This window comes from Onychomys torridus, chromosome 19 (assembly GCF_903995425.1).
Source record: "Onychomys torridus chromosome 19, mOncTor1.1, whole genome shotgun sequence".
Lineage (NCBI taxonomy): Eukaryota > Metazoa > Chordata > Mammalia > Rodentia > Cricetidae > Onychomys > Onychomys torridus.
The window spans coordinates 42,715,314-42,733,212 of NC_050461.1; the positions used below are offsets into that span (position 1 = coordinate 42,715,314).

At 37.0% G+C, this 17,899-nt stretch overlaps 1 protein-coding gene across 2 annotated transcripts in view; it reads right to left on the reverse strand.

The window, feature by feature from the left end:
* Positions 1-600: 600 nt before the first annotated feature.
* Shprh (SNF2 histone linker PHD RING helicase) overlaps positions 601-17,899 on the reverse strand; it is a 70,381-nt gene continuing 53,082 nt past the window's right edge. For both annotated transcript variants that reach the window (XM_036168669.1, XM_036168668.1), the window contains exons 26-30: positions 10,221-10,313; positions 9,489-9,575; positions 8,193-8,371; positions 3,509-3,589; positions 601-2,477 (exon numbers count right to left, since the gene is read on the reverse strand). In XM_036168669.1, coding sequence (XP_036024562.1) covers positions 2,381-2,477; positions 3,509-3,589; positions 8,193-8,371; positions 9,489-9,575; positions 10,221-10,313 — 537 coding nt within the window. In that variant the 3' untranslated portion in view covers positions 601-2,380. The remainder of the gene's footprint in view (positions 2,478-3,508; positions 3,590-8,192; positions 8,372-9,488; positions 9,576-10,220; positions 10,314-17,899) is intronic.

Consider the following 17,899-nt stretch of genomic DNA (forward strand, 5'->3'; position numbering starts at 1 on the left):
ATTAGATAATATGATATTTACAATTTACATAGATAAATCTTCAGTCCTAGTAAATTTATCTGGAGTTACTTGAAAAACAATTTCCTAGATGTAAATGCATTTAAAATGTAAGGACTGGGCAATTTCACTTTTTCTCAGCAGCGTATTTCAGAAAACATAAAATGACTGAAAAGGGAAATTAAACTTTCTTTGCAGCCAAGATATGGGGATTATATGGGTACTGGTGAATTCTGAACCACTTAGAGGATTATCACAATAGTTTTTAATAAAAAAACAAATGAAATATGGAATACTGTATAATTGTCAATTTGATATTATTTAAGTCAATAAAAACCAAAGTTCATATGATCTATAGCTTAGAAATGAAACAATTGCCTGGTGGTGGTGGTGCATGCCTTTAATCCCAACACTTGGGAGGCAGAGCCTGGCGGATCTCTGTGAGTTTGAGGCCAGCCTGGTCTACAGAACAAGATCCAGGACAGGCACCAAAACTACACAGAGAAACCCTATCTCAAAAGGCCAAAAAAAACAAAACAAAACAAAACAAAAAAACCCCACAAAAACCCAAAAAACAAAAACAAACAAAAAACAATCTACAATTTCATTTTCCACTAAAATATTTATATTTATTTGAGGTATCTTACTGAAATAAATAAGAGTAGTTTTCCTCTAATACTGGTAAGTATAGTTATCAATATATCATTTTTTACTTGAAACACATCAAATTGTTTTTCCTAGAACATGAAGTAATACTGGAAACAAAAATAAGCACTTAACCAATCTCATTAAGTTAGAGCCACACGTCTCCTGAATCTCAGCATGGCGTAGGATTTGGTGGAAGAATATTAGATGTGAAGCCAGAGGGCCTGGGCTCCATTGTCTAGTTGCTACATGTCGTAGGCAAGTTTCTTAGTATTTCTAAGCATTTAGTTCTTTACCTTCAAAATAGGAATGATATTAATTATATCTACTTCACAGAACTACATGAATACACATAAAAGCTCTTCATGATATGTAAAAGAGCTGTAAAAATAGTTTCATTTCATAGAAAAGAATCAATGCATATCTCCCGTCAACTGAAGACTAAGCACCCACAATGTCGTCTTCAGTTGAACTGTCACTGTAAACCTGGAGTAGGAATGCACCTTAGCTAAGCACCAAGGCTCACTGATGAAGGAGACCCAGGGACAGTTTTCTGGGCAGTTAGGTAGAAGCTAATGAATCCTGAGGGTCACTCAAAATTCCAAAAGCTTAAAAGAAAGAAAACAAGAACATTTATAGTTCATCACAGGGCTGGGAAAAAAGAAGCTACTTCTTATTTTGTGATTTCAAGGTCACCTATTAATTCTTCACAGAAGAAGAGACAGTTTCATCACTTACAGTTATAAGCATGTGTGAACTCAGCACTCTCCTGCAGTAAGGTCAAACACTAGTTGCTAAGGGTGGAGTAACTGAAATGAATAAACTCTATTGCAAATTTAGATACTAGTGGCTAAAATGACTAGTTATAGGAACAGAGGAAGGGAATACCATCTAAGACATCAGTACAATGATGATTAAAAAAAAAAAAGCCATGTTCCTATGCTATAGTAAGACCCCAAATCATAAAACTTCGGTATTTACAGATGCATCCATCTTCAAACACATTAAAAAAAACTTACTAAGAGAATTAAACAGATCATTGTAAATATTAGTAACACGTAAAACCACACTAACAATGATACCACTTTAACACATAATAGAAAAATGAATTTTTCTGTATTTTAGCTTTTAGTAGCAAAACATAAAAAGCAAAATAACTGCCTAATGATTTAGCATTAGGAGTTGTACTACTTACTTTTAAGTTCCAATGACAGTGCTACAGTTAAAACTCATGCAAATAACTAGTTATTTTACTTCAGTACTTTCTTAAAATATTACTGAGAAGATAATGCTGAATCATATGCTAAAGATGCTGAAGCCCCTTTCAAAAATGTGATCTAAATTGATTGGATATATCAACTCATCCTACAAAATTAGAGGAGTTTACTTTCTCTCATATATTCTGATTTGTTATTACAAATATCTCTCCATTACAAGAAAAGTCTTCAATACCTTTCTTAATTCCCCTGCCTTATCAGTTACAGATATTCATTGGAGCAAAAAGTGTTTCGGTAGGAATGTAAAATTAAAATTCATTGTATATGTTTTGAAATTAGTATACTGAAAAGGAACCAACTGCCAATTATTACTAGGCTAGTGTGTAACAAGAAAATTCATCCAATTTGAAATAGTATTTACTAATACTTACTGATCTTTTGTTTTTAATTAATAGCTTTTTGCTTTACAACTATGAAAGTTAAGTTCTATATTAAAGTCTGTGGGATGATTTCATAACACTTCATTCAAGCTCCTCAGTTTCTTTGGTAAACAGGTCTGCTAGGTCAGCCACAGTCAACACAGAGGCTTCAGAGTGCTTCCCGGATGAGCTTGTATGACTGCAAGATTTCAAGAAACACAGTGAGAAAGGAAGGCCAGGAGCTAGTGACTGCATGCACAACAACAGACAGAGAACACAAATCTGATCCTATACTGTTGTAACTGAACCATGGAGGACTTTTCCTCAGAAGTAGATAATGAATGCTTTATCTCATGAAAATGCTGAAATACTTCTGAGAATGTCAGAAAATGTTTTCTATGAACAATTAATAAAAATTCAAAACAAAAACCAGCAAATGACATCTGACAACTGTTGCCAAGAAAGTTCTAAATTCACCATTTACTTTTTTCCACTTACAGAGAGGTTCAGTGGCTCTTTTAGCATCTTAAGTAACTGAAATAAGAATCACTAAAGTCTGCAGATGTAAAGCCCATGGGACATATGGCGTCTTTCCTTGTACATCAGCAAAGTATGAGAATCTCTGATTTGAAAAGGTTTCTGTGTTACTCCAAGTAACCCTGGAGATGCAACCCCTTCTAAAAAGCTGTCATCTCTTCCATGGGCAACTTCCAACACATCCTATCTCACAGGAAGTCCAGAGGTACTAGTTTATTTTAAGATGACCTTAAAGGAAAATTACTGTGCAGATATTAGGAAGTTTGATGCAAGGCCATGTTTAAAAGGTCAGACTGTTTTGACCGTTTTACTCCTCTGATGCTTGTGAATTTGACACAATTCACTAGCCAAGACTGCAAATTCAGACATTCCTATCGATCTGTGACGGGCAAGGGTCAACTGTAAACAGAAGTGCATGTTTGGTTTCACACACACTGGACAAATGGGTAAGACAGAGCAACACATTTCATTTAAAAATAAATGACATGTGGCAAAGAAAAGTCAGCTAAGTTTGCATATTACAACCTAGTAAATTATCTTAACTCAAATATAGACTGTCCAAAGCATTAATTGGGAACTGCTTTGGATAAAATGCTATTCTTTGCTTTATAAAAAGTATCAGTGTTTACATCATTTGCTATCATCCAAGTGAAGGTGATCTAGAACTCTCAAATGACAGGGAATGTGACCTACCTCCTCTCAGCAGTTTTCAGCATCGCCTGCATCCGCTCTTCTATTGTTGCTTTAATTAAGAATCTATGCACAATAGTAGGTCTAGAAGATAAATCAGAATGGTAAGCTTAAACATAATCTTGAGACAAATGAGTAGGAACTGACTTTACATACACACGCTCCATTCATTAGTCCACGGATGCCCACTTGTGGCTGGCACATAAGAATGCTGAGGGACAGGCTACAAGTGAATACTGCTAATTTGACCTTCATGAACTAATTGATATTCTCACCAGGGAGACAGACAGTAACATGAGAAAATCAGGTCTATGTACAGATAATGCCATAAGGAGTTGAAATGAGAGAAGGAAATTAGTTACTAAGCACAGAAGCAGTGGGAAGAGCAGGCAAACAGAAGACAAAGCATGTTCATGAACATTACTAGGATGAGCACACATGGGAAAAGCTAGAAATGTTTCAGGGGTCAACAAAATAACACAAGTGTGTTGTAGCAACAGGTGAACACGAGGTTAGAGGTGGGTAGGGTTCAGACCATACATTGTGGATTTGCAGGACCCAATCAGGAACTGGATTTTGTGGTTATTATAGAGGAATATATTCCAGTGGTTATGTATAATTTGATTTACACTAGACTGTACTTTGGAAATGCCTCTAGCTATTGTGGAGGCAGAGAAGAGATGAAATTCGTAGTCATCTCAGCAAGAGGAGGTGGATCATGCTTTGTGTCAATGGGTAAGAAGTAGTCAGAGGGGGGGAATATCTGTGAGATACAGGAGTCAAGACTGAAATAATTTGAATATAAGACTTTAAAAAGAGATATACAGGAGAATCCTAGATTTGTCTGAGCAAGTGTAGATGGTGAGAGTCACATTAAAGTATGAGGAAAGCTTGGGCCAGCTGACAGCAGTAAGAATGCAGTTAGCTCTACTTCGTCTACATCTTGGGAGAGAGGTGAAGTTCCTAGATACATGTTCAGCTATTGACTGTATCTATAAAGCTGGTAATTTCGGGGTTGAGGGATATACATGTGAAGCTCACCCACCTACACATGCTACTTAATACTATGGCACTGGGTGAACTAGGGGAAGTCGATAAAAAGGGCCACTGGACCACTGGCAGGAAGCAGGCCACCAATTACACTCTAAGCCTCATTTCAGTGGTATTATCCACGGGGCAGCTACCAAAATAAAAAGGCTGACAGAATGGGAGATCAAGGAGGTAGAGGCAGACTGTAAAGGACTGTCAGTTCAAAATGATGACATTCAGACATATTTATGTGATGTATTACAAGAGGAAGGCTCCTGAGAATAGGAGAAGAGGTAGGATTTAGGACAAATGGGGTGAAAAAAAGGACAAACACTATACCTTCCTGATCATTACCTGAGCCACACTCTTGCCTGAAGCCAATCAGTATTATTAGGTCCTATACCATCTTGCCCAATCATGGAAAATGTGCAGTGTTCTATCCATCTTGTTTTCCTATTTCTAATGAATCATTCTGTACTTCATTTTTCATTGAAAGGAAAAGGACATAATTTTTAATTTCATTCGCGTCTTTTACTCCCATGAGCTGCACAGTGACAGCAGTGAGCTGTGGTTAAAGCCTGGGCTAGGGAGGCAGCAGGGTGCACCTGCACTGGTTTCCTTGCTGTGTCACCACACAAGCTACGTAGTCTTTCTGTTTGGGATGGCTGGACTAGAGCTCAACAAAAATCTTAACAGGTAGTTACTTACACAGCTCCATCTCAACTGCTTTTGGACATGCTGCTAAATAACACTAATGGTCAAAACTCCAATAGTAAGATTCCTTTCCTGACATTTTGCAGCAAATGATAGTTCACCATGTAGGTGTCCTACCCTTCCCCAGAGCCTTTTAATTTAGGTGTGCCAGAGTTTAGTTTGTGGCCCATCACTTATCTTTCTCTGCTTTAATAATTCCATTCATGCTCATGATTTATAAAACACATCCCACGCTGCCGATATCTAAGTATGTGCTTCTAGCCCTGGCTTCTCTCCCAGTCTCTGAACTTACGTATCTTGGATGGCTAATGAAACCTCAAACACATCTAAAGTAGACCTTTGTTCTTCCCACTCAATCTATTCTACTAGTCCTCTACTCACCTAAAGACTTTATCGTCCTAGCTGTCTAGGCCAAGGCCCATGGCCCATACCCAATCTCTATTATGCCACAGACACAGTTCTTTCAGAACAATCCAGAACCTGACCACTACTCAGCAGTCAAGGTACCTTCCACTGTCATCAAGACCACATGGCCTCCTATGCTCCCCTTACTCTCTGGACTGAACACAGTTCTCAGAACGACTGTTTCAAAGCTAAAGTTAGACTGAGTCCTTCCTCTGCTTGCAGCTTCCCAATTAGGGTCTAATGTGCTCTTCAGGATGACCCCTGACTTCATTTCCTACCTGTTTCAGCCAAGAAACTGTAATTCCTTGCTATTTTTTAATTTTATTTTATTTTTTGCAAAACCAGGAACACTCTTGACTTACAGATTCACACTGATTTTATTGTCTGCTTAATCATTCTTTCTTAATAGCATGACTAGTACCCAACCTCTTTCAAGCTTTGCCCAGTTGTCACCACTCAGTAAGGCTGGATTCCAAGTCATTTGTGTTCTTTTATCTTCCCCACCCTATTCGATGTTTCCAGATCCTAACATGATATATCCTCTACTTACATCTGTTCCATACTAACGCTTGCGAGACCAACCTGCTTACAAGTTGCATGAGGACATCTCAAATGCTAAAATTATGCACAGCACATAAAAAGTGCTCAGCAGAAGTCTACTGAAAGAAGTGTGTGGAGTGTAGATAACAGAAAGAAAGATAAAAACTTTCAACTCTATGAGTAAAGACTGTCACTGGGAAAGAGGATACAAAGGTCAGGTAGTCTCTTAAAGGACAAAAATCTATTTAATGGGAAGCAATGGCCTTAGGCTTCTAAATTAGAGACAAGCCCTATCTATGTTTTAGAAAAATGCTGGTATAACAAGAAGTGTTTAGGGCTGGCAAAATGGTTCAACTTAGCAAATGTACTTGGTAAGTCGAAGAACCTGAGTTTGATCCCTAGAACTCCCATTTCTTAAAAAAGTCAGATGCTGTCTGCATAGGCCAGTTAGCCTAGAAAGTATGCAAACCAGCAGAAAAGCAAGTAAAATTGCCTCAACAAAATGGAAAGCAAGAATTGACTTCCGGAAGTTGTTTTTTGACCTCTAAATGAGCAACATAGTATGTGGACACACTTGTACTTACACATACACTAAATTTAACTTTACTCTGAATGGCATTTGGAAGTACTTTAGAATAATTGTGCATTACGGTTCTACTACTTTGCCATATTTTGTTAAGGTTTTTTTTTTTTAGAGTACAAAGGCTTATCTTGATCATCAATTTGATGAGATTTAGAATTACCATGGAAACACAATTCTCAGTGCATCTGTATGGGTACTTCCAAAGAGTCTTAAGACTTATGTGAAGAAGAGAGACCCACCATGAATAGGGGCAGCAACATCCCATGGGATCAAGACTGAATGAGGACAAAGTAAATTAAGAATCGGCACTCATCTGCCAGTGTTCCCTGAGGTTGCAATATGACCAGCCATGTCCTTTTCCTGCCACTCTGAATTTCCCACTCTACTAACAAAACTGTGAGCCCAAACAAATCTTACCTTACCTTGGCTGCTTTTGTTTGGTGCCTGACACAGCAATGAGAAAAGCAATTAAAAACAGAGCCTATCTCTTTCCCACTTAAAATTAAAGCTGTCAAAGCTCTCAATCTGTATTTCTGACTCTCTCCTGCCAAGTTCATTTGCTACTCCTTTTCTCATTCTTTACTACAGCAGTCCCCAACGCCGCACAATCCTCAGAAACGTCAGTTTATTTCCTACTTATTCCTACACCTGCAACTCTCCATGACTGCTTTCTAGTCCAACTTTAAAATAATCAGCCCTTCAGCCTACTGTCTTCCTTTATTCTTCAGGCACAAAGCATACCATTTTTGTTCACATAACTTTAAATCATCTTTTTCTTGTGCTACACAGTAGCTTTCTATGTATGTTGCTAGATAGGAATGGATTATGTCCTATATGACTAGAATCTTCAGTGTGTAGCATAATGCCTGACATACTTTAGGCGCTCAGTAATACTTACTAAATGGGTACTTAGTGTGCTTAGTGTGTGTGTGTGTGCGTCTCTAACATCCATGAGGTAACAGAACTAGGAAGCTGTGTTACAGATACCCATATAATCTATCATTTGAATAAAGGAAGTACGTATCACAAAACAATCACTATTACTTTTGGTTCAGGTACTGCACTAAATCTAATTATCTTTCATCTACACTGACTTACTGCCTCATTCATTGTATGTGTGCACGTGCATGCAAGTGCCAGGGAGCCCATGTAGATATGCGACAAAGTGGAAATTTCACACCTGACTTCATGTGAGGGTTAGACTATGTATAAAGTGAAACATAAATCAATTTCACAGTTAGACTTAGACCTTTTCCTCAAGGTATCTCATTAAAGATATGCATATACTCTAGAATCTGAAGGCAAAACAAAACAAACTCTAAAACATTTCAGGTGAGGGAGATAGAACCTGTACTTAAAAACGTTTGTTTTTAAGTGCTGAGTTAGTAAGTGCTTGATGCTAATTTTAGTACTTACTTTGTCTGTCCGATCCGGTGCACCCTCCCAATGGCCTGAAGCTCATGGGCAGGGTTCAGTATAGGCTCCACCAAGAGGACGTGAGTGGCTTCGATGATAGTTAGTCCATTAGAGCCCGTATGCAGGGGCAGCAGTAAAATATTGACTTGAGGATCATGTTTAAAAGCTGAAAGGTTCTCCTAAAAAAGATACATTTTAATTTTAGCTGGATTGATTAAAGTAAGAGCAGTTTGTTACAGTTCAAGTTGAATATGGTAGTGAAAATTAAATGCTAATCCACCAATTTTAGAAACCAGAATGTTGTTTTTCTTGATTTTGAAGAAGAGACTCATACAAACACATTTGCTTTTATAGCATATAGTAAAAATCATATCATAGATATGGGATATATGAAAACTGAACAATATGAATGTAGAGGGAAATGAGAGGAAGGAAAAATATGTCAGAGTTAATGTGAGGTAAGACAGGAATCTACTACATTTAGTTGTTCTCATGAGCAGTGAGTCTCAGATTATGAGGGTGTGACTGTAGGTGGAATTTTCTCTCCTGCCTGCCTGTTCCCAAATACCAAGCAGCCACTTCTTAAGTAATTGACTCCGAGGCTTAGTATTACTTATAAATGCTCAGCCAGTGGCTCAGGCTTATTACCAACTAGCCCTTACACTAAATTAACCCATAATTCTTATTTATGTTTAGCCATGTGGCTTGGTACCTTTTCTCGATACGGCTTTCTCATCTTGCTTCTTTGCGTCTGGCTGGTGACTCCTGACTCTGCCCTCGTCCTTTCCAGCATTCTCAGTTTGGCTTTCCCACCTAACTTCCTGCCCAGATACACTACAGACCAATCAGTGTTTTATTAAACCAATTCAAGTGACAAACCTTTACAGTGTACAAGAGGATTATTCCACGGTACTGAATGTGATATAAAGGGAAATTTAACCATATGTACTTTTTCCTGATTATATGTGTGTGTGTGTTTTGTGTGTGTATGTGTAGAATACAATCCCAGGGTACAGGGACCCCTTCAAAAGAGATACTGCAAGGCTATTTTTTTCTAGATAAGGAAAAGATCTCAAGTCAAAAACATTTTTTTTTAAAGATTCTCTTTTTAGGCATAATTGAATATATCAAAAACACCTAGTTTTTCTACTTTGTTTTAAAATGTTAATCTCATAGATAAACAAGAACTCAAACATTCCTTCAGGGTACAGGACAGAAGATAAACCAAGTAAGCTAGTGAACAGCAGTTTCAGTTAGCAACTAATCTGTTAAAAACACAAGGAAAACTTGACACACCTGGAATGTCTTAATGCGACTGATTTGTGTAAATTCCATGTTGTTGTCGGTGAGAGCTTTTGAAATAATATCTAATACATCTTGCCACTAGAACAAAAAAGTGAGAAAAATAGTGTTTACACACAGCTTTTGACTGAAGAGGATTTGAGAAGGGAAGAAATAATAACTAAACCACACTAACAGTTAAATGAACAAAATCAAACCCAAACCCTCAGATGGAGTACCTACAACACTAGTTAGCTCGGTCGGGAAACACCATTTTCCCCTATCAAATACTGGATGAAAGGTACATACTAAAATATAAGCATCACTGAAAATAATTAAAATCCATAACGCAAAACAATGGCATATATAATAGATATAGTTTCTTATCTTTCTAAATGCAAAACTAGGGTTTTTACTATATTTATATTATAAATAATACTTTGTAGTTCATTAACTTTTCCCTTAATTGTCAAATTCATTTGTGAATGAGTCTTTCAAGGTTATAGATTCCAATTTTTAAAATACCGAAACAAAATCTCTTATTGAAATCAATATAAAATGTTACAGGAACTGCCTTTATAAAGTCTCATCACATTCCTCTAAACATGAATATAAGGACATAGAAAAAAAGCCGAAAGCCTTTTGACTCCTAACCATATTTCAGCAAGCATTTAAAAATAGTTCTCAGATAAACACTAAGGAGAGGCAGAAAACCGGCTGGACTGAAGCAGAAAGTCTTGACCGTACCGTTGAGAAAACGAGTGCTTTGGCCCCTGGATCTCTAAGCTGTATTTTCATCAGAGTTCTGACCACAGCTTCCACTTTCGTAGAATGGCTACCCTTTGAACACAAAGGGGAAATGCATTAATATCAAATAAAACCTGGTTAAGAATGGAAAGAAATCGGTATAAAACACTTCATTCAAATATATATATAACAGAGATACTTAACAAGTATTTATGTGCTTAGTCTTTTTATTTTGTGGTTGCTGAGAATTTTCTTTAGTCTCTAATTGCACAACTGAGTGAATTTATATCCAAGATGTGTAAGAGATAGCTCAGTGGGTAAGCATCTTTGGTATGAGCCTGATGATCTGAATTTGATTCCCAGAGCTCACATGGTAGAGAAAGCCAACATTTACATGTCCTCTGACTGCACACAATGTGCCATGTCATTCACATGCTCCCTGTCCTCCAAATGTTAAGAAAAAGCATTTCCTAAAAGAATTTACAGCTAGTTAATTGAACAGAAAGGCATACTAGAAAGTCATAAGGTAATGATACTGAACACATTTTACTTGGGTTTATTAGTTATTAAATTTTGTTACAGCAAAGAAGCAGAGTATGTATTCAATAACCTTCCTCAATACTCTCATTTCTTTCATACAGAAATGCAAGAATACAAAGAGCCAAAACTCAAGGCACTTTGCAAAATGACGTATTCAACCAATGAATAAAACTTCTTGTAATGGCATGGCCATGGACAATGACAGACACACAAATGATGTCATCTAACACACAGGTAGACTCACTTTACAAGAGTGTTTTTTTTCCATCTTTCATAACTATTCTATCAAAGGGATATGGAAATGGAAAAGTGGTTTAAAACCTGGAGAATAAACAAATGATGAATCTGTAACCAATGTGGTAAATACACAATCAGTAACTGATCTTTTCAGACTTTAAATATGAACATCATAATGCCCTAAATTAACGTGTGGGGAAGGGGCTTGCCAAACCAAACTGCAACAGTATCCACAGCAGCATTAGTCCTCTCCTCAATGCTCCCCATTCATTTATCTGCACATGAAAGGCTGGAGAGGGAACCAAATAAACGAAGTTACCCTAATTTAATGTCAAGACAAGATTATGAAAAAAAGCTTAAAAATCTTCCCACTGAAACAAGGAACTTACATTTACTTCTTTAGATATATAGACTCTCGATTATACATACAAGGTTAAAAAATGTAAGGGAATCATCCTATCTCTGTCTACTAATTTAAAATAACAGAGAAATAAAAACAGGAAATGAGCACAAAGTGATAATTTAGGCCTTTAGATAGAACCTCTCCCATTCCCTGCAATGGGCTACTTTTGAAACCACTTCACTTGATGCTTCAGTACCTGCTGCCAAGCCCACAATGACCTGAGTTCTATCCTTCGAGCCTCCAGGGTAGAAGGAGAGAACCAAACCCTACAAGTGTCCTCTTAACCTCCACATGCACATTCATGTCAACACACACAAGAAATATATTTCAAGTGAAGGACAGGATAAACATGAGCCCTTCTATCTACTGAGCTGTTTCTTACTAAAGGTTCAAGAGAAAACAGAATCCTTTATAAGTAACATTCTAAATAGGGTGCTAACTCCAGAAGGAAAGATCAGTACATTTCCCAGGTATCAAATTTTCGTGGCTCTCAAAACAAAGCATAGGGCTCACTTATAAATGACCATGGCACTCTCATAGGTACATGCTTTCTGTTGTCTTAGTCACATACTAGGGCTGGAATCTTTGGCTCTAGGGCAACTGCTGCTTTCCCAGTACTGCTGGGGACTAAACCAAGGGTGTGCTTGCCAACCACACTCTACTTATAAGCCACACTGCAAGCCCTTTGCCTCAGACTATAAGATGCTATGTTGAAAATTCATTGCCTCTGTGAACCTATCTTGATAAAAAGCCATCATTTGTTAAGTGAAAAGAAAATGCTCTAGACAACAGGATTACTGAAGCGAAAAGTAGAAACATGATCTCTGTAAGTGTGTGTGCAAGTCTCAGAGTCAGACTCAGGCTCACTGATAAAGCTAGTGTTACCAGCCAGCCTGCTCAGGAGATCCTTTCTCCACTTTCTACAGCTGCAATTAGAGACAAGCTGCCATGCCCACCTGACATATATGTATGTTCTGGGGTTCTAGCCATGGTCCTCATGTGTGGTACGCACTGTAACCACTGAAGCCATGTCCCCAGGACTGGATACCATATTTTCTTAATCCAGTCATGAGTTTGTGGATACTCGGGCTAATTTATGTCTTGACTACTGTGAATGAATAATGCTTCAAGGAACTGGAACAAGAGACAAAAATTTTAACACTGCTCAGAGCTATCGTTTCTGTTGCTTTTCCCACCCAAGAGATGCAATCAGCAGGCAATTACTAAAATAGTTAATAAAGAAATGAACTCAAACCTTTCTCTTGAGTACAATATAGAATAAACTAGATTTTTGGAAGCCAATACTTAAAAAATAGTAGAAATATATCAGCAACAAAGGCCAACAAAGGGTAGTTCATATGAAATTTGGCCTAGATGTCATGCAGTAGCATAAGGCAAATCAGAAATGCCAGGGGATTCTCACTCTAATAAGTGTGACTAATTTATTTTAATCAGATTAAAACAGAGTGGTGACATGTTCTTGCTGCAAAACTTACATTTTCACCATGCTGAAAGGATGGAAAGAACAGCATCTTTAGTTTAGTAGACTAAAAGAATTATTATAATAATAAAGCAAACATGGAGTATCTGACTTAGAAATTTGGCTATCCTTGCCCATCTAGAATAAAACTGCTATCTTAATGCAATTCTGGGATAATGTGCTCTGTGGAGAAGAGAGTGCAAGGACAGTACAAATCTTTATGCAGGAGACAGAAAGACACATCATAGTTGGCTTAACTATTCCCTTCACATCTGTTCCTATCTGCTGAGATCCCTTATTAAAAGAGAGACAGGAAGTAGGAGATATATAAGATCTCCCTGCTGCTGTAGCAATAGGCTACTTTACTTGATTTGAATAAATAAAATTACTCTACCAGAAAAATACCATTGCCTTGTATTTTTAATAACTTCTAATAAAATTAAATAATGTGTGGGGTCATAGCTGGAAGCAAGGCATACCAATCCACGATGCTAAACAGGGAGCACATTGCCTATTATGTCCCTTTGTACCCAGCCAATTTCTGTAGACAACACCAGTAGACGGAGAGTCAGGGAGAGTGTGTATGCGTTCTATTCATTCTTTGTCCTGGGGATTCCAATGGTTCTGTTACCTCCACTTGCAGAATTATAGGTTAAAGTCCTATAGCACTCCAGAGAAAGCCAACATGGTCTAATTGCTAACAAACATAAGAAAGGACATTTATGTTTAGACTACCTACATAAATAAATAAGCCATATTTTCAGAGATTTTATATTACACATTAATGTATATTTTATGCATGTGAAAGAAATAAACAGTGTAGTATACATGAAACATATCCAGTCAAGTTCTATAGTAGGGAAAATACTACTCATCACTCAAGAGTAAATACAAAATTAACTCATGGTAAGAAGCACTGGGAACTCTAAACTGGTCATTCATATTTTTTAGCAAAACTTCTTGAAGCTGTCTAACACAGAGAATGAAGGATCTTAATAAGGATTTTAGAGATAAGTAAATACCAAGTTGCTTTAGAAAAAAGGAAGATAATTAGGAAAAAATAGCTTTGGGTGCTTAGAAAATTCATTGCAAGGGGATGAGTAGGAATAAGACAAGAAGGAACTGGGGTTGATTGTGATCAAAATACATTATATATCCCTATGAAAAATGTTGCAATGAATCCCATTAAACACTTAATACATCTGGCTGGGTGGTGGTGGCGCATGCCTTTAATCCCAGCACTCAGGAGGCAGAGGCAGGTGGATCTCTGTGAGTTCAAGGCCAGCCTGGTCTACAGAGCGAGTTCCATAAACACTAAACTACACTGAGAAACCCTGTCTCAAAAAAGACAAAAACCAAAATAAACCAAAACCAAAACCAATCAAACAAATAGCTAAAAGAACTTATCTGAAGCGCAAAGCTTAGTGACAGATGATTAGGAAGATACTCTTTGTTTTAATTATTTACTTTAATTATTCTACTTGATTCTATGGTGAAAAAAATTACATTATAATACTACAAATGCTACTGGATTTTTTTCTGGATATAGGTGTATTTATAATTGCAAAATAAAGTATGGTTACCATATATATTATGATACAGTCATACAATAAAAATCAAACATACTAAAGAGGGAGGCGGGAGGAGGTATAGCTGCACTAATTTCTTCATATTTTAAAAAGAATGGCCAGGGGATTCTGACCACTGCTAGTACTAAAGAAAATTTTTTTATGTATTGGAAGTTATACAGGCTATCTACAGAACTAAAATCTGAAACCATTAGCAGTAGTAGAGTAAAAAGAGAATGGAGGTAAACATCAGTTTTCCACTGTGTGATATTTTGAAATTACTTATTTTTCCTTTATTTTATTAATTATTTCTACTAAATATTATAAGAACCATTGTCTATTTCCTATTTTTATCACCTCTAAACTGAGTCTTAGGGAAGAAGTGGGAGGTCTATAATTCTAGGGCTTTTCATGCATTACCCAGTGATAAAATCAGGTGTTCATTACCACATGAGCTGCCTCTGGATTGTACCACCATTCCCTCATACAGGCTACTGTACCTACTGCCCATGGATGCCCAACCTGCACCTGCCACAGAAGATAAGTCCACCTACGCCAGACGTGGGACAGACACATCTGAAACAGCACAGTAACGTTTTATTCTTGTAGTCATTACTTGGAGTAACTTTTTAAAACTTGTACACATACTGTGAGAATTGAATGCCATAAGACTGCGATTTTCTTTTTGAAAATTTCCTCTGAGAAATGTAATTTCAAAGATGACACAGTCACATAGCTTAGTTTACTCTGCTTCTCAATAAAAAAATGGGTGTTCTCTAGTGAGCAGTATGAACAACTGGAATGGTACTGGGTGGTAATAGATTTTTCTACAGGTTTCCTTAGAGGTTTGTAATTATATAGGAGTGTTCAAAGGCTCCTGCGATTATCCAGTAGAATCAAGTTACTATTTTAGTATTTTCTGACTTTCATCCTGTACTTTTCCATCTGGAATAAGGCTAGCTCTTTCCTAGTGAAAGCTGTCATGCTGTTCCCATTTGCACCAGTTCACCAAGGCAGAAGAACCCCAGGCTGCTGTAACACGCACAGCACAGTCCAGTTCTGAAGCTTGTCTGACTGACCTCACAAAGCAGGAATGCTTCTCAAGCATATGCCAGGAATGAGTGCTGGGTTCTTCACTATTCATGTGTTACTGTAAAAAGCACAATAGAAACTTTCTCTAGGCTGTGGGCAATCTTAAATATACATTAGGCATTAGGCCTCAAAATTATTCTCCACTTTTTAAGACAATTTGCAGAATTATTCCAGACACAATTACTATCTGTAAAAAAGTTAAAAATCATGTTTGGATCAAAGGGATATTTTACAACAATCTATCTAGACATTTATTGAGTGGCTATTGCATGCCAGGTATCATGCTAGATGATTAGGATACAGTAGAGAATCACATGTCTCAACTCATTCTAATGGAGTTAATGGTCCAGAAAGGACTATGTCTTTCAGAGATAAAGATAATTTACACTTTACGTGTTCACAGTCTCTGTTGTGTGTTCAATTTATCATATGGCATGGCTGACTTTCAGCATGACTAAGAATTCAGAACTATAATTGTTATTGGAGCCACTGAATAGAAACTTTCTTTTCTCTTTTGTCAATTAGAATTATATCTACTTATGCTCATTTTTAACAAAAAATCAATACCATTTTCATTTTATCACTTAACACTGATGTATAACATATTTGATAGCTCATATATAGATTTTTAGACATTTACATAAATACAATTATGTGTAGGTTTTATTTACCAAGTTATTGTATACTTATTTTAAACTTACTGAGAATTATATAATTAGCTTTTTTACCCAGATATTTAATTACATTTTGGAAAGTATGGCCAAGCCAACTTTTGATAAGTGGAAAAGCAAAACAAAACAAACACTAGAATTCATATACATCTTATTGCTTATTAATAAATACATCTTATTGCTGTACTGACTATCTTGGAATTAGAATGTAAATGCAGTATTTTCTCTATAAGTTCCATAAGACACCTCTAAGGTTAGTAGATGTACTTGTTAAAACCAAAGATCCTGGATCATATCCTATCTGTAGTAAATACAAACTCATTGAAATAGAGCCTGAACAGCCTATTATGAAAGGCACACTGGCTGAACTAAAATGATGAAGTAATAGTATATAGCTGGGATGGATGTCATTTAACTGTGGTTACATCTTTGCATAATGTTTTGCAGTGAATAGAAACTTATGAACTAAGAATCCTAATCAGTATAGGGGCTGGGTTTATACGGGCAAAAGTGCTTTGTATGAAACCTAGCCAAACACAGGACATGGGGAACAAGTCACATGGGGCTATGTTCTGCCAGGAGGCCTACTTCATCACATCCAAAATGCCTTGCAGTTGTCAGAACTTGCAAGGGGAATTTTGTTTACTTTGTGAAATGCCCAGTAGGTTCCAAGGTTACTTAGGAATACTGTCACACTGTTGCTATGGATGATACAGTTTTTATTTAAGTGCATACACCAAGGGGATACTGGTAATCTCAATATCTTATTTCTGTGTTTAACCCACAGCATACCTTAGACTTTGAAATCTCCAATTTCCAAAGATATCACTAGAAACAAAATGCCAAAGACTATTTATTACTGTTTTTGCATTCTCTGAATATCTTTTATATGATCTCAAGTTATATGATTAAGCACTATGTATGCTGTTATACAAAAGTCTTACCATAAATACTTAGATTGAAATAAACAAATACCTTAAGGTTATAGAAATCAATCTATTTTATGATGTTTATTAAGTACCAAAAACTTGACAGTAATATAAAAGACAAGAACTTCTGGGTTTAGAAATTGTATGAACCAAGTAAGAGAGGAAGGCAGACTCTGAAAACACATGGCACAGATGCTTGAAAGAGCAAGTGACAGACAATAGGGTATAAATGGGACAGAGTCAAAGAGGTGACAAGTAACAGAAGGCAGATGTGGCAGACACAAATGGTGACAGAAAAGCAGAGAGAAACAAGCACAAATGTGGTAAGAAGTAAAGTGAGAGAGTGGAAGAGGGGTGAGATTGGTTTATATAATATGTAAAATATTTAGTCATGTTTAGTGAAAAAAGAAATGTAAGCATATCCATGTCAAGGCCAGGAAGAAACTACCTTTACTGAAGTCTCTTATCTTTTCTTTTCTAAATAAGAAAGTTTAACTCTGTGTCCACCGATGCCCATGAAAGACAAGCAGCAGCAAGAGTATATAGTAGAATTTCAACCCTGACATCCCTTTCCCAACAGAGCAGCAAACGTAACTGTCCTGGGTGTAGGAAAGCTGCCATCCATGAACAGGTGTTGGGTCTGATGGGTTTAGTGACTCAGTGCCACAGCTGTGCAGCTTACTGGTCGCTAGACCAGCCTCTTCCTAAACCTCCTGTACAAAGCAGGACAGCAGTTGTGCCTCATGCTGGTTCCTGGGG